Raw genomic sequence first — 18,450 nt, forward strand, 5'->3', positions numbered from 1 at the left:
GGAATCGAACCCAGGGCCTCATGCATGCAAGGCAAGCACTCTACCACTAAGCCACCTTCCCAGCCCCAAACAAACATTTAAAGCTGCTCATAAGTGTTGAGGAAATGTAAGTGTAGCCAACAGTCACCCCCTCCCTAGATTTGCCAGGTATTGTTGGTGGCTGGTGCTGCACAGAGGAAGTCTTACCTCTGACTAAGCATGTTAACTGATCAACCATGGGATTCTACGTAGCTTTCTGCTAAATCCTAAAAATTCTTTCTCTTCTATAAGAAAAGCTACTAGTTATTATGCATACTGCAGCAGCACTGTGAATATTCCATTAATCTTCACAATGATTCTGAGAGGTAGATATTATTAACATCCTTATCTTAATGATGAAGGAACAGATATGGCGAGATTAAGTAACTTCCATGAATCAGGTGGCTGGGATTTTAACTTGACTCTGGCTTCATAATGAGTACTCTTTACACATATGCTGTTCTGCAGTGCAGTATCTTATTGAGGTGCTAGGGATGGAGTACCAACCTTATGCATGCTCATCAAGTACTCTGATCACTGAGCTCTATCCACAGCCTTATAATTCCAGTCCTGATACTTTCCTTATCCTAAACCTTTTGTAGCTTCTACATCTAAGATATAAGTGAAAACTCCTTAGCATATAATCTGAAACTAGGTTTTAATGTACCTCTCTGACCTTTTCTTTTAGAACTTCATATATCTTTCTGTCTAGTTACACTGAGCTACTAAGACCCCTCAAGGCTGCTCAGTGTTTTCTTGGCTCCATATATTTGTTCCGATATAGAAAATTATTTTTTCCTATTTTAGTAATCAAATCCTACCATACTTCAAACCCCAGGGGAAATGGTCTTCCTCTTTAAACTTTTATGGTAACTCATGTGAGAATTGATCCTCCCTCTTTTAACTGTTAAAATAATATATTTTGTGCATCTTACAATACTTCTCATAGATTTGACAGTTTCTAGTACTTGAATATAGGTTTCCCTCCCAAATTCACATGTTGGACCCTAATATCTAGTATGACGCTCAAAATACTGAAGGATAAATATTGATGTGGAAAGTTTTGTAGAAGAATATTAAACATAGAGGCAAATAATTGGAACATGCCATTTAAAATTATATATGTGTACATGTGTGCAAATGTACAGATAACGCTAGTGGAACTATATACAACAGTTATCAGTAGTTTTATATATATATATTATATATAATCTATCTATCTATCTATCTATCTATCTATCTATCTATCTATCTATCTATCTATCTATCTACCTACCTACCTACCTACCTATATCTAGATTCATCACAACCAGGAAAATGTTAAGAGTGAAACAGGAGTGATTAATTTGTCTGGAACAACAGACATAGACTGAACTCAGTTGTGGCAAAAATGAGAGTATATAGTCACATTACTTGTATTGAGAATACACTCACAGTTTAGTTACTTCATTTTACAAGCCTGTGACAATGCCAACCATTGCTTGGAGCAGAAATTAGGAAAGTACCTTGCATCAGACTTTATAATTATGAGAAAGAAGACTAGTGTGACTTTTTGAATATTTTGAAGTGAGGTTTTTAACTATCTCATCCTTTGCAGCTAAGTAAAAGCTAACTTTACCTCAGCATATAGAACTTTAAAGATGGGAGATAAATCATTTCATACAGAGTTTAGGACTTGCTTCTCTATCCCATTTCCTCCAGATACAGACAAACAGGTAGTTTATTGCCTGCTGTCTGTTGGTGTAGCCCTGAATTGAGCTCGACAGGACAGAACAAGATCATGACATCCAAATGAATGTACCCCCCAGGCAAAGGGGGAGAGTTTGGTCTAGGTTGTTTATCTAAGTTTAACACAAGGACCTAAAGCTTTTCTACACGTGTTCTAATGTTCTTTTTGCTAAAGCTATTAGCTTCTCTGGATCTGGCCAACTTGACCTAGCTGCATGTAGTAGGACCCAAGGTTAAGCACCTGAGGATAAATGAGCTGTTGACTTTATAATCCTGGCTAAGGAACTACAGAATTCTACAGAAGAGGAAGACAGACCAACAACATTATCTCAGTAATGAGCCAACTGCACTACAAAGCTATGAGCAGCGACTGTGAATGGATTAAATATTCTTGGACTAGTCTAGTCTAGTTTTCACTTGGACTTGTTTAGACTAATGAATGCCCTGTGATTCTTGGATACTGAGAAAAGTCAGGGACCAGGAAGGCTTGAGGAACAAAAATTTAGGATTCATGTTAATAAAGACAAGTATGATTTCAAACAATGAATGTAAACCTCAAATTTTTCCAAATGATTCATGTAAAGTATAATTAAAAAAAGACAAACCTGGCCAGATGTCAGTGGCTCATGTCTATAATCCTAGCTACTTAGCAGGCTGAGATTTGAGCATTACTATTTGAAGCCAGCCTGGGCAGCAAACTCCATGAAACACTTATCTCCAATTAACCACCAAAAGCTGGAAGTGGAGCTGTGTCCCTTGAGCACAAAAACTCAGGGACAGCACACAGACCTTGAGTTCAAGCACTAGGGCTGACATACACATACACAAAATGACCAGCCACATCTAACCCCTGCAGTCCTTGGTGATGATTGTACTTAATGCAAGCATTGAGGAAACACTAGGGAAGATTCAAAGAAGATGACCAAAAAGTGGAGGGAATTCTGGGCAGGAAAGCAGAGCACAAACTGAGGAGACCTACAGTTCTCCCTACTCACTGGGCTGATGTACATTCCAGTGTGTGTACTGCACAGGCTCAGGCCTCTGCCCTGCGGTCTTCCAGGTGTATTCTCCTGTATCATTTTGGTCTTGGAGAGCTATCCAAAAATAGCTGTCTTTTGTATTCACCACACTACTGATCATACTGGTAATAAAAGCCTGTTCAAACCTAGAAAGCAGAAAAAAAATTATATTAAGTTTCTGGGTGATAAAAATGTCATTAAAACATAATGTAGTGTACTGCATAAGCAATTCTTGTTTAAGTCTTTAGAACATAAAGCAGAAAAACACACAAACCCCTTACATTACTAACAAATGCCAAATAGTGCAATTCCCAGAAATGTGTGAATAAGGAATATTTGGCTCTTTGAGACATAAATTTCATAATTGTTTCAAGAAATAAAGTGGAGCTCTGGTTTCACAGTACAGGTAACGTCCACATGCCCAACAGTATGTTTTTTGCAGTAAAATGTGGCCTGTTTTGTAATTGGCCTTACACCATGCACAATACCATGGTGTACATGGGTTGGGGGCTGGCAGCAGCAGGAGAAAAGATAGCATGCTTTTCTCAATGAGCACTCATCACTCCAGAGTCCAACCAAACCCACACACCATATTTGCTTAGCAAGGAACTAGAGTAGCAATTTTGAGTCTCTTTAATCAGTTTATCCTCATGAGGCATATGAAGCCCTTGGTGATATGTTCAAATATGTGTGCTTTCCAGGTGGATAAATTTAAATCTGAGTTGCCAATCAAAGGTCGTATACCCAGGAACATTTCTCCTCAACACCTGAATGAACTTAGTGTTCATTGATCATTGGTCATGCTCTCTTCCCAACATGCACACTTGGAGAGTAGAATCTAGAAACCTGATGTATATGCTTCCATATGCATATCTAGTAAGAAAAACTGGAGTACTGAAATTGAACTAACACTGAATTTAAAGCTAAGTCTGAAACCATCTTGAGAAATCTCCTTCAGAATGCAATCAAGTTAGTAGACTTTTGAAGCTATGGTGACTTCTGGGCACATCTGCTGAATCAATGAGAAATGTAAGGGCTGATCAAATAGGAGACTAGAGCGAAATTCAAGATCTAAAGATCTAAGGCAAATTAGATCTTTAACTTTTTTTTTTTTGGGATCCAGTTGTGGGGCCTGAACTCTGGGCCTGGGCGCTGTCCCTCAGCTCTTCAGCTCAAGGCTAGCGCTCTACCACTTGAGCCACAACGCCACTTCCGGCTTTTTTCATTTTGCTTATGTGTGCTGAGGAATCGAACCCAGGGCCTCAGGCATGCAAGGCAAACACTCTACCACTGAGCCATCTTCTCAGCCCGCAAATTAGATCTTTAAAATACAACTTCAGATTTCTTTGATTACCATGCATTCCTAACTTGCTAAGGGAAGCAGAAGCAATAGGAATAGTTAAAAATAGAGGAATTTCAAAAGGAATATGGGTGGGAAAGAGAAGAACAAGAGTAAAAATGTAAGTGCCGTGGGGTCATCACTAATAACAGTAACCACAGGTGTCCATGCACTCATCTTTGAGGGCATATGGGTTTCATCACAGGTTAGTAAGTATTTTCTGTACTCTTATCAATAATCCAAAATGGTGTGCACTTGAAATTGGAAAGTTTTAAAAACTGCATTGTTGCATTAGAACCTTACATAAATCTGCTTCAGAATGAAAGCATATAAAGCCAAAGACTGCCTAGATTACTCTTGTAAATTTCCTTAGTTTTTGTTGGCTCATGGTCTCATAACATATGATTTGCTTTATTGATGCTCAATGAAGCAGAGTAGCATGGCTAGTGTCCCCACCTGGAGTCTGAAATTGCAGTGTTGGAGACCAGCTAGGCACTGAACCACAGGTATGACAGACAGGACCATTGTTCACAGTGCTGGTGCTAAACTCAGCAGGCTGGTTCTTCCATTACTTTCTATTATACCGTTTATCTGATTATACAGCGAAATGACCTTGAATGTGAACTTGGCCTTGGGCATCATTATGAATGCAACTGCTTTGTCCTCTCTCGGTTATAGATTTATTTAGTCGTTTCTGATTGTGTATTTTATATCCATTTAAAACAACAGAAACCTGCTTTTTTGAGTTGTTAGTGTATTTTTAACTAGCATGTATCATATTCATACATTAAATTCTGAAACCTTCAAATCAAAACAAACTTCAAATTTTCTTATTCCCATTTACAAAATAGCAAGATTAGTAAATAAATTTGACAAATGGGTATTTATTCTAAATACAGGAAAAAGAATTAAGTCTGGATAATGGATTATGATCTCTTATGCATTTCCAGCTGGCAAAGAAACTAGAGGATATTTTATGCTCTTTACCATTTTCAACCAGTGAAAGATTTATGAAAACTAAAATCTAAAAGATGACCTTGTAAAGGCTTTTCTGAAGAGAGAAGAGGATTAGTTAGGAGAAGAGACAAGATGGTATTGTCATTTTTTAAAGTCTATATTCTGGTACTTTACTTGAACTTGTCCCAATGAGATTGCTTTTATTGTATAATTTTAAAGACGATAACTATTTTTGTGTCAATACTGAGACTTGAACTCAGAGCCTGGGTACATTCTTTTTAGCTTTTCACTCAAGGCTGATATTCTAAAACGTGAGCCACAGTTTTACTTCCAGATTTTAAGAGGTTAATTGAAGGTAAGAGTCTCATGGATTGTCAGGCACAGTGGCTCACACCTGTAATCATAGCTACTCAGGAGGCTGAGATCTGAGGATCACAGTTCAAAGCCAACCCAGAAAGGAAAGTTCATGAGACTCTTATATCCAAATAAACACCAGAAGACTGAAAGTGGAGCTGTTGCTCAAAGTGATAGAGTGCTAGCCTTGAGCAAAAAAGCTCAGGGACAGCATCCAGGCCATGAGTTGAAGCCCTATGAGCAACAAAAAAAAAGTTGCATAGACTTTCCTGCCAGGTTGATTTTGAACTGTGATTCTCAGATCTCAAACTCCTGAGTATCTAGAGTTACTGGCATGAACCACCAACACCTGGCTACTAAAATGTATTTTAAGGTAGAGAGTTGTTTTATACCCCCCAGTTATGATTAATAAATAAATTCAGCAAAGCTACCACCAGATATAAAATCAATATACAAGGATAAATTGCATTTCTCTCTTAAAAATGAAAAATCCAAATTAGGAAATTAATTTCACTCATAATAGCATCAAAAAGAATGAAATATTTAGGAATGAATCAAGGAAAAAGTCTTATACATTAAAAACTTTAAAACATAGATTAAAGACACAAATAGAAAGACATCCAATGTTCCTGGTTTGGAAGCCTATTATTAAGATTCTACATCCAATGCCATCCTTATCAAATTATCAATGAGTCTTGCAGAGATAGAAAAATTAAATTTGAAAATGTGTGGAATTTTCAGGGACCTTGAAGAGTCAAAATAACCCTGAAAAAAGAAAACACAGGGGAAAAACTTCATGACATTGGATTTGGCAATGATTTCTTGGATATGAAATTTAAAACAGGCAATACGTTAACAAATGGATAACTTGGACTTCACCAACATGAACAGTTTTGTTCACCAAAGAACTCTATCAAGAGTGAAAATGTAGCCCTCAAAATTGGAAAAAATATTTGCAAATAATATACCTGATAAGGAATTAAAACACAGAATATATGAAGACCTATGACTCAACAACAGAAAAATGAACATACTCAATTAATGAGAAACAGACTTGAATTGAAATCTTTGTAAAGAATTTATGCAGATGGACAAAAGAGCATGAGAACATTCTGGTCACTAAGGAAAACACAAATCAAAGTCACCATGAGATATCAAGTCATACCCAAGAGGATGGGTTATTAGCAAAATGAAAATTACCAGAAAAATAACAAGCATTGGCAGAATAGAGATGCTGGAACATTTAGCACTTGTGGTAGGAATGTAAAGTGTCACACCTACTAAGGGAAACTATGGCAGTTCATCAGAAAACTCAAAATGGAATCATCATGGCCTAGTAATTTCACTTTTAAGCATATAAGTAAAGAATTAAAAGCAAGGAGTTGAATTGTTCAAAGTGCTATTTTTCAGAATAGTCCACAGTTGGAAAAATGAATAAATAAAACGCAGTATATTTGTACAATGGAATCTCTTTTTCCCTTCTGTTTCTCTCAATGTATCTCGCTGCCTCCTCCTCCTTTTGTTTTCCTCCTCCTTCTTCTCCCCCCCCCTCCATTCTCTCTCATTTGTTGTTGCTGAGATAAGTTCTTGCTCTGTAGTCTAGGGAAGGCTTAAACTCCCAACTCTTCTGCCTCACTTTCCCAAATGTTACTGAGATTACAGGCATGTACCACTATACCTAGTATACAATGGCATTTTTTGCAGTACTGGGGTTTTAACTCAGGGTCTTATAATTGCTAGGCTGGTGTTCAACCATTTGAGCCATACTTCCAGCTCTGTCTTTTGCTAGTTTTTTTTCTTTTTTTCTTTTTTATATATTTTTATTTATTTTTTATTGTGAACATACTGTACAGAGGGGTTACAAATACATGGGCAAGATAATGAGTACATTTCTTATCAAGCATTGCAGCCTCCTCCTTTGTTTATCCTTCACATCCCTTTCCAGCCTCCCCCGCCCCCCCACCCAATCTTCCCCACTCCGCCCCCAAAGTTGTAAAGTTTGTTTCGACATGACAACTTGTACTTCTCATTGTTGCAACGGGTTCACCTGTATCTTTAAACGACTTGTTTTTGCTAGTTTTTTTTTTTAATATCAGTTATTGCAGTTCTTAACTAGCCTTTAAAGGAAAGAAATAGTGACATATGTTAGAATGTGAATAAACTTTGAAGACATGCTAGGTGAAATAAATCAGGAACAGAAAGGAAAATACTTTTTGATTCTACTTATATCTACTCTCTAGTGTGGTCATACTTACAGAACACTAAATAGTATTTGTTAGGAGCTGGGGGAGGGAAGAACTAGGAGTTAGTATCTAATGAGTACAGAGTCTCAGTATGGGAAGAAGAGAAAGCTGTGACACTGCATGGTAATTGTATTCACAGCCATGTGACTGTACTTACCACCACTTTACATTTGAAAATGGCAACAATGCTAAATTTTAGCATATATATATATATATATATATTCTCTGTATATATAACCACAATCAAAAAGTTAACTGCAAAAAATGTTTTTGGATATATGGTTGCATGAAAATGACAAAATTACAAAGAGTTTGAAAACAATCTAAATTTCAGCTTAGCAGAAAATGAGATATGCAGAATTTTTCTTGGCAAAATTCACAGAATCAAATGTCATTTGTGCCAGATTTCCCATATCTGATTATTTCAAGATTTAGATATGTATACATTGAGACAATTATCCATGGCAACTTCGAACATTTCTACATTTCGATTCTGGAAGCAAAGTGGCCAGGCTTGAAAAAGTTTTCTAACAAAAGACCAACCAAGAAAATTATGCTACTTAACAATAAGGGTCTTTTTTTCTTCTCCCCTTGCCTCTCTCCTGCAAAGTGTTAAAAAGTCCTAGACCAGAAGCAGTTGTCTGATAACAAAAGAAATAAGTAATTTGTAGCAGGTGGTTCTAATTGTGCCCATCAAACCTGTCACTCCATTGTGCAGAACAGTGGAAAATCAATTAGCAACTACAAGGCTGGATGCTGGAGAGTGACAGCAGAGTCTTAACTCAAACAGGAAATCAGTAATAGAAGAAAATGATTGCCAAGGCTGTTAATGGATGCTCCTGGGCATGAGGAGACTTTCCATCTACTGCCTGGCCTTCTCAGACAAAAGATACCACTAGAGAACATTCCAACACAAATTGTCACTCAGAAGAGCATTTCTTTCTTGTGGGGGTATGAATGAGTGAAAAATCAAGAGCATGTGGTCCTTCTTTTCCTTGAATGGAATCCTCTGGTTGAGTCACTGCTTTGGGTGCAGTCATAGTTGTGGGGTGGTGTGTCTGGTGCTAACTGATTTGGAGAGATGCCACATTATTGCTCTTATTGAATCCTGCAGGTGTTGTGGTGACTGGGTGCATGCCAGCAGAGAACAGTCCAGGTGGCCCTGGATGGCCTGAGATTACCTATGCCGTAGCTCTGCTTTTGAGTGGGACTATACATGAGTGTGACTAAGCAGAGTTTATAAGGAAAAAGTTCCAAGTGTCTACAACATCATCTAGTCCCCAATTTTGGAGAAATAAAACAGACTTTGTCCCTGATACTACCATTTGTATGCGGCCCCCAAAGCATAGGAAGAAGAGGAAGCATGTGACTTGTAACAGCTCTCTACCTTGTTCTGGGCCATTTGGGCACTATTAGCATGTGTAATGCTACTTAGAGCATGTTTGTGTATCCTGTGTTCTCCCTTGCCTACTTGTTTCATGCTGCTGTTCTATGTCAGCTGGTGTGCCACAGAGGCTCTAGCAATGACACCAAACCTTTTATTTCTTCCATCCAGCATGTCAGTGTTTAATATGGTGCCTCTTGCTAAATACACAATAAATAATGTTCAATAAACTCTTGACTACTAATTTTTGCATGGTCAGATAATATATGCAAAGCAATGAACTCTGTGTCAGATATGTGACAGGCACTCAATGAATATTAAGTGGAGAAAGAAAAGACAGAATGAGACATAAACATAAATGAAATAACAAGACTTCTTTTCTTCAGCATAAAACATAATTAAATCATAATTGAAAAGATCCTAGAATCATTGGAAAGACTCCTGTTATGTCTTGCATGGATTTGTGTCTGGGAGACTTGTAACCTGTGCTCTAGGAAACTTTGAGGTGGCCCAGGAAGCCAAGGGGGATTGAAAACAAATTTACCTATGTCGTAGCTCTGCTTTAGATTCCAATTATACATGAGTTGGATGGTGAGCACAATTATTTTGTGAACCCAAAATTTAAGTGTTCACACCATTCTCTTACATATAGTTTTGTAGAAATGAAACACAGGTTTTGCATACCCATACATATAATGTTTACTGGCAGCTCTACCTGGGAGGGGAAAAAGCAGATCTAAAAACAATGCTGAGATCCACCAAAGGTAGCACTGTACCCCAAAGAAGGCCATGCATGTAGTTCATCAAGTGTTGTCAATCTACTCCTCTGTGCAAGCAAGTACGCACATTCCTATGAAGAGTTTGGAGGAAAGACTGGAAAAGAAGACTGTAAAGTTGGAAGGTGAGAGGAGAAAGGAAATACTTGTGGCTTTGAATGTTGACTTCCAATTGGGGTGAGCCAAGAAAAGATAAAAGAATCCCTCAGCAAAGCAGATATATGTGTGAAGGGTCTCTAGACAAACGTAAATCCCAGTTTCTGCACTTTTAGGTTTTTTCCTCCTCCTCCTGCTTCTCTTCCTTTTCCTCTTTCTCCTCCCTCTCCCTCTTCCTCCCTCTTTCTCCTCCCCCTTTTTCTTTTTTCTTTTTAGTTTTCCCTGCCTCCCTCCCTCCTTCCCTCCCTCTCTCCCTCCCTCTCTTCCTCCCTCTCTCCCTTTCTTCCTTCCTTTTCTTTTTCATATTAGTCTCACTATGTTGCCCAGGCTGATCTTGAATTTGTGCTCAAGTGATCCTCTTGCCTCAGCCTGCCAAGTATCTGAGATTGCCAGTGTAAATCATCACCCATGGCTATTTGGTAAGGCACCTGCCCATTGCCCAGGTGCAAAAGCAAATGACTCATGCAGGTGTGGTTTCCTGTGGTATCAGAAAAGAGTTGCCTCTTGCTTCTGTCCTAGGCATGGAGGAGTCAGCCTCCCAGCCCTCACTGTTCTTGACATTGATAGTTCCACTAGGTTACCTTCCTCAAGCTGTTTTACACACCTGTACCATGCTGCAAATTACATGGATGTAGACTCTCTGTCAGCATTAGGAGACACCTGTGCCCAGAGAAGCCGAATGTATACCTAAGAAGCAATGAAGCATTTACATACCCTTTGCATTTTCTTTATATTTTTTCCTACTAAAAAGCCCACTCTGCAATTAAGTACATTATATCAAAAAGATCCTGTTCAATAGCATATTTTTTCCATTACAAAATTAGAAAATTAAGTCTAAATACAACCACATGCATTAGCAAAGCTGGATAATGAATACATCTTCTTGGAAAGAAAACGTCACCTTAAATTTTACTATTTGTCATTCAAAAATCAATCTGGCAGTAACATTAGAAAATTGAAATTCATCTCAATAAGTACATTAAGTGATTTAATACTCTATCATACACCACACATTAAATTGTGACAAGTTTTTATTATAGCTGCAGTTTTACCATTCTGAGTGACCTCCTGTCATAGAATGGACATGTTTCTGTGAGAAAATGTTGACTTGCCTGTTTGTAATGGTTGTAAGTGCGGGAGGACAGTAATAAGCACTGGAGGCATGCTCAAAGCTTCGGAGGACTGTGTCAATCTTGTAACAAAATCCACCATGTCTTTCCCATCCCTTAAAAAGTGAAATCAAGGGCATAATCAAATATATTAAATACCACGAGATCTTTCTTCGCATATTCTTACTTACATAACTTCCTTCTCTGACTCACTCAAAATGCCTTGAATTTTTGTCTTCTTATCACTGTGTCCTCCATGGCATTGCCAGTAGCTAAAGCCACTTTTATATTTACATAAGTATTTATTATTTAAGTTTCTTCATTTAATAACTTAAACACAAATTAAGATGAAGGTGAAAATACCACAAAACAAAATAGAAAACCCAAGCTGGGCAATGGTGGCTCAAACCTTTAATCTCAGCTAGTTGGAAGGTAGTAGCAGAACCGTATGTACCCATATGTATGAGTCTAAGTTAGCAAAACCTTATCTCAAAAACAAAAATCTTAAAATGTGAAAGGGCTAAGGGTAGGGTTCAAGTTGTAAAGTTGCAAAGCATGTGCAAGAGCCTTGGGTTCAATCCTCACTACCACAAAAAGCAAAACAAAAAATATAAAATTCCCAGACAAGCAAACAAACAAACAAAAAAGAAACTAAAGGGACACACACTCAAGAGGTGGCTCTCTTTCTCTCCTCAGACTTGCAGCATTGCATACAAATGCCCCTTATATTAGGGTAGAAATTAAGAATTGTTGGTGCTGGAGACAGGATGCATGTGTTTGAATTCTGGCTCCTCTGCTATTCTATCAGCTTTATATACTAATACTGTGTGCATTTAAGAACTGTATCGAATTGCTCCACATGTAGTTTTCTCTTCTGTGAAATGGAGATAATGGTAATATTCATAGGTCTGTTGTGACAACCAAAAGGAACCAATGAGCTGGGTACTGCTGACTCATACCTGTAATCCTCACTACTTGGGAAGCTGAAGTTGAGAGGATCGTGGCTAGCTCAAGGCTAGCCTGGTTATCCATGCAGGACTCCTTGTCAACCAATAGCTGGAAATAGTGGTGTTATGCCTTGCATCTCAGCTGAGATTGAGGAGACTGTGGTGGTTCTCAGTCAGGCAGTTAGAAAAGTCTGTGAAACTCCATTGCAATGAAAAGAGTTGGGCATGGTAGTAGTACATGCTTGTTTTCACTGTTATCAGGGGAGCTTCTAAAATCAGTAGATCAGGGTTCAGATGCATTGATAGGTAGGAACTGAGACACTAACTCAAAATATAACCAGCACAAAAGAGGGCTGGAGGTGTTGCTTAGAGGGAGAGCACTTGTTTAGAAGCATAAGGCCTTGAGTTTAAACATTACTATTTTCCCCAGAACAAACACATACACACATCTAAAGAAAACAGAAACAAAAAGGGAGACAAGGAAGGCAGAGATCTTAGAATAGAGCCAGAGAACTGGTATGAGCAAGAAAACATATATTGATAATGTTGTAGATTTTCAACTTCCTTTCATATTGATGTTTCATGTCTTCTAACTGATTCATTCATTAACTAAAGGGTCATCCAGGCCTGGTACCTGATTCTGGTGTAATCCAATCAATTTAGTCACGGTTAGGTGATAACATTTCTAAATAGTGACCAAAATACATATACACATATGCATACATAAATACATACACATGCATATGTATATATACATGTCAACACACACAACACACATACATATTGCTAAATTAGCTGACTGGCTTTTAGAAAGGAAAAAAATTTGGCACATAGACAAAAATGACAAATGTGCAGCTCTGTGGCTTACTCTGGGGGTAAGGTAGAGCAGCTCTGTTCTTGAAACTCATGTGGTACAGGAGACATTCACTATATTTCAACTGAGTTGTTTTAGTTCTTTTTATCCCACCTAATCAAAAAGCATCACTTGTATCAACCTATTTTTTTAAACTTATTCATTAGTTTTATATATTTTTCATTCTGTGACATGTCAATTCCTGCCAGTTTTGTGTAGGCATAGACTGCTTTCTAGAATACTTCTTGAAAAAAGACACAGTTTTTGTGGTTAATTAAGAATGCTTGAATCCAGAAGCACCTGCAGATGAGAGGTGGGTCACAGAGTTTCATCATCCTGCTACCCAAGGACTGCTGGGGTCCCCTCTCCTTTTTCCTGGCCCCGGCCACTCTGTGACTGACGGCTCCAGACAGGCCTCTGAAGGCATCACTGAAGGACAGGGGCAGGGAGGTTAGACCGTTTGTGCTTGGAAGAAGAGGTGAGGGAGATTGACAGTTTGACCTTTCTGACAAAATATTTCTTATTCAGTAGTGATTTTGGAATAATGCACTGCTTAGAAAACAAAAAAGTCCAAGAAGAGAATAATTTGAAGTAAATGAAGGAAAATAGGTGCGGCATGACAGAAACAAAAAAAGACTATGACAGGCCCTTGTCCACATAACCAAAGTGGGGGGATCACTGATTGTACTGGCTAATCTTCTGTACATTAGGCACTGTATTTTTGTTTTTGTTCTTTTGTTTTTGTGGGTTGTGAGGCCTGAACTCTGGGCCCGGAGACTATCCCTCAGCTCTTCAGCTCAAGGTTAGCACCCTAGAGCCACAGCACCATGTCTGGCTTTTTCTGCTTATGTGGGGCTGAGGAATCAAACCCAGGGCCTCATGCAAGGGAAGCTCTCTACCACTGAGCCACCTTCCCAGCCTGGCACTGTTTTATTTTTAAATGAAATGATGATAACACTAAAATGACTGGTCATATTGTCCAATCTCTAAAACACGACTGACAGGGGAACATATCATTTTATTCCGCTTTGCTTTGGAATAATCAAAATTGTTGGTTTGGTTTTGATTTCATTCCTGGTTGGCCTCCATCTCCTTATCTTTCTACCTCAGCCTCTTGAGTGTTGGGATTACAGGGGTGTACCATCATGCCTGGTTTCAAGACTGGTAATATAAATTTACAAGTGCAGGCTGCCTAGAAAGCAGCGTGAAGCAATCAACCATAAGAAAGGAACTTTTGGAAATTATATTTGTAGGCTGGTAAAATAAAATTAATATAAAATTTCCCATAAAACTAGTGAAGTAATTTTAGACTCAGAATCTTTTGATACTGGTAATGCTAGCTAGCAAAGAGCAGCAGTGGAGAGCAACAGTTGCTCTTGCTGTGTAAGAAGTTAATTGCTCTTTCAACCACATAAAAAATGTTGAATTCCCTTGACAGCCACAGTATGGTAGAGATTAGATCAATGATCATCTATAACAAATTCAGGAATTGCAATTCTTAGATCAAATGTCTGGTGACCTGTCAACTATGGAACATATATGGTTCAGTTGGAGTCTGAATTTAGTTCATATATTTATACATCAATTCATAAATAGAACATTTATTTTTGGCAGATATGTATCACTGTTTAGTTGGAATATAGTAACTGAATTAGGAGAGAAAATAATCACAGCAGAGATGCATAAATACCAGGTCCAGGACATTTTTTGAGAATATTATATGTAAATAAAATTTCTAATGAAAGAGAAAAAGAGAAAGGGAAGAAGAAGGAGAATGAGAGAGTACAATGAGAATATTGATGGGGAGATTAGGACCAATATTAAATATATTCAAGAAAGTTAAAGCATAATTTTCTACTTTTTAGATTTAAGCCTAAAGTAGTCTTTTATTTCTTTAAAACACCCAAGATATGTTGTCACTACACTAAAAGTACTTTCACAATGTCTTTCCCAAGTAACAAATATATTATTTTCTCTATTTTTTTCCTATTTTAATATTTAAGTGTAAGAAGGGTGACGAGGAAGCAAGAGGCTGGATAAAAAAAGTTCACATTGGGGGCTGGGAAGGTGGCTCAGTGGTAGAGTGCTCGCCTTGCATGCCTGAGGACCTGGGTTCGATTCCTCAGCACCACATAAGCAAAAAGAAAAAAAAAGCCAGAAGTGGCGCTGTGGCTCAAGTTGTAGAGCTCTAGCCTTGAGATGAAGAGCTGAGGGACAGTGCCCAGGCCGAGTTCAGGCCACACAACCGGAACCCCTCCCCCCCCAAAAAAAAGTTCACATTGTGCCTTCTAGGCCTGTGTTCTTTTTCTGACATCCCACTTGACAACTATGAAAACCATGTGAGATGGAACATCACAGGAGATGCACTGAACAGATAGAATAATAGGATCATTTACATTTTTGTAAACGCAAAGAAAGTAGACTTACGTCAAAAAGCATGACACAGCAAGGATACTTCTGAGGACAAATCCTTCTGGTGTCTGTAGCTGATAACTGACTTGTAAAAACAATACAAAAAAGCAAAACCCCCTCACATTCAAAAGAATGTGGGAAAGAGAAAAGGGAAGGAAGGGGAAAAGAGAGGGAAGAAAGAGCTAAGGGGAGCAGGGTTGATTTATTCTAAATTGATAGTGGATATTAACTCTGTATTTCCTGTACCAAAAAACATTGCAGTGTTAATAGCACTTACCTTTTGACATCCTGATTGAGCATCAGAAAGGACTTGGCCTGCTTTTTTACAAGTGTAGTAAAGTGTTTCTTCACAATTTTTAACTTTCCAGTGTCCTTCCTAATAGGAAAAGTGTTACAAGATGCGTAAGTATTCCCAGTGCTGAGGCAGATGGATAATTGCAATATTTATGATAAAAATGTGATTAATAACATTTTCTTCTGTTGGAATAACACTGCAGTGTCTCTGTGAATGGAGACCTTGCTATGATATGTTCCATCCTTTGCAATCTAGAATTGAGTGGGCAGAAGGAGGAACAACTGATACTTTTTGGTTGCTGCTATGTGTCAGGCTTGATGACGGATGATTGTCATACAGCTCAATATTCCAGTGAGGTGGTGATCATTATCCCCATTTGAAAGGTTATGTTTCACACTCTGCACAAGGCTTTATAGTTAGAATAACATGGAGGTAGTTTTGATAAGGCCAGCTAGTTTTTCATCAAGCTACTCGACTTTTCTTTTAAAAAAAGTGAGACAGAATTTAAAGCCAGTGGCTCACACCTGTAATCTTACCTACTCAGAAGGCTGAGATCTAAGGACCATGATTCAAAGCCAGTCCAGGCAGGCTCTTATCTCTAATTAACTACCAAAAAAGCAGGAAGTGGTAGAGTGCTAGCTTTGAGCACAAAAGCTAAGGGACAGGGCCCACACCCTCAATTCAAGCAAGCCCCAGGACACACTCTCTCTCTCTCTCTCTCTCTCATACACACACACACACACACACACACACACACACACACACACACGATGGGATAAAGGAGTGGTTTTTAGTCATTAGTGGTCAGTAAATCACTGGGAGGAGCCCCAAACCTCTGATGACTCTCCTCTCTGATCTGAACGATTCATAGATCTGTTTGGACTTAGCAGTTGCCACTTGCAACTAAGTTTTGGGTGCTATTGGAGCTCCGGGCCTGGGGGCCATGCTTTGAAAGTCACTTGGATGAAGTCATCCTGATACACTCATAGTGTTTTTCCCCTTCATTCACCTGTAGGCATTAAATCAATGGTTTTGCTGCATTTATGTATAATCCTAATGAAAAACTTGAGTGTTCCCATGGGAATCCTAGACAACATTCTCACAATTGAAAATGCAGTGTCCATTTTCACCACCAAGTTTTCAGATACCACCCATCTTCTTATTCATTTAGTTATTGAAATAGAGAGTCTCCCTATGTAGCCCAGGCTGAGCTGAAACTAGAGGTCCTCCTGCCTCAGCCTCCCAAGACCTTGCATTACATGCATTCATCGCCATGCCCAGCTCTTAGCTTCCTCTTTATACCAAAGTTAGATACCTTCAGGTCTTCTCCTAGGCTGCCAAAAGCTATTCCTGAAAGCTTCACTACTAATGATACGATAAACACTAACAGATTAAATTTTTATTTTCACAGATGAGCTTTTAATTTTAATCCAAATCAGACCTTGAGGATTAAAATTTCTGGTGATATTTCATGCACTGTGGTTGAAGGGAATATGGAGCCATGACCTTCAGAAACAGGGATTAACACCTCCATCTGCAAAAGCAGTGCTGTGCCTCTCCCCCATGGAACCTTCCACAAACCATCCACTTACAGGATAGTGTCAGGCATTGGCATTGCTATTGCACATAGGTGTTGAGAGGATAGGTGACCAACTTCTAGGCTCTCACAGTTAAATTTAGGTATTAGCTATGATTATGTAACTTATTCATTATAGTAATTATAGCCATGTTGAGTTCTTGATGGAAATAAATACTCACTTTTACATATCTACTTTTTATGACAATACTAAACTGCAACAAGGGAGCTACAAAATGTCACCGCAGCCCTGTCCTGACCCATCTAATAATATGAATATATGTCCTGGTCCTCTTGAATACAATTTCTACCTAAATGATGGGTGCTATGTGTAAGTCTGATAAGTAAAATAGTAATATCAGGCAATAGGAAATGAAGGTCATCTTAATTATATCAAAACCAATGAATGAATAGGCCATCAAGTGCTGTAGAATAAACTGTGGTGGACAGATATTAGAGAGGCCATTGTTTCTTGATCCTCAAGTACCACTAAGAAGTCCTGTGGTATTACTGTCACTGCATATGCTCCTCAAAAGCCTCAAAGACACAACAGGCAGGCATGCCACAAAAGTAAGTATTTAGCCAGGTGCTGGTGGCTCATGCCTGTAATCCTAGCTACTCAGGAGGCTGAGATTTGAGGATTGTAATTTGAAGTCAGATTATGCAAAATAGTCCATAAGGCTCTTATCTCCAATTAATCACAGAAAAAGCCAAAGTAGTGCTGTAGCTCAAGTGGTAGAGTGCTTACCTTGAGCAAAAGGAACTCAGGAACAGCACCCAGTTACAGAATTCAAGCCCCAGGACTGGCACCACCACCCCCCTTAAAAAATGGTATAAGTGGAGCTGTGGCTTAAGTGGTAGAGAGCTAGCACCCAAGTCCCAGGACTAGCAAACACACACACACACACACACACACACACACACACACACACACACACACACACACAATGAAAGCCTAGAAGTGTGGTTTAAGCAGTAGAATGCTTGTCTACCAGGAAACACCAGTACTATCTACCAAAATGGTAGTTTCTCAAATCAAAAATCTACCTCTCTTTCCTCCATATTTAATTTAGCAACAAGTCCTCTAAAATACCTTTGTTTCCTAAAACATCCTTGAATATGTTAATTTCTCTTTGCAGTCACTATCCTATCAACCCTGGAGTAACCTCCAAAATGGGCTTTCTGCTTTAATTTTCTCTATCTCCAGTGCATTTTTTTTTGTCAGTCGTGGGGCTTGAACTCAGGGCCTGGACACTGTCCCTGAGCTTCTTTTGCTCAAGGCTA

General features: G+C 38.6%; 1 protein-coding gene across 1 annotated transcript in view; it reads right to left on the bottom strand.

Moving 5' to 3' along the window:
• Pla2r1 (phospholipase A2 receptor 1, 180kDa) overlaps positions 1–18,450 on the bottom strand; it is a 119,234-nt gene that overhangs the window by 59,164 nt on the left and 41,620 nt on the right. The window contains exons 9-11 of the mRNA XM_013030869.1: positions 15,573–15,671; positions 11,087–11,199; positions 2,742–2,911 (exon numbers count right to left, since the gene is read on the bottom strand). Coding sequence (XP_012886323.1) covers positions 2,742–2,911; positions 11,087–11,199; positions 15,573–15,671 — 382 coding nt within the window. The remainder of the gene's footprint in view (positions 1–2,741; positions 2,912–11,086; positions 11,200–15,572; positions 15,672–18,450) is intronic.

This window comes from Dipodomys ordii, unplaced genomic scaffold (genome assembly GCF_000151885.1).
Source record: "Dipodomys ordii isolate 6190 unplaced genomic scaffold, Dord_2.0 Scaffold5, whole genome shotgun sequence".
NCBI lineage: Eukaryota > Metazoa > Chordata > Mammalia > Rodentia > Heteromyidae > Dipodomys > Dipodomys ordii.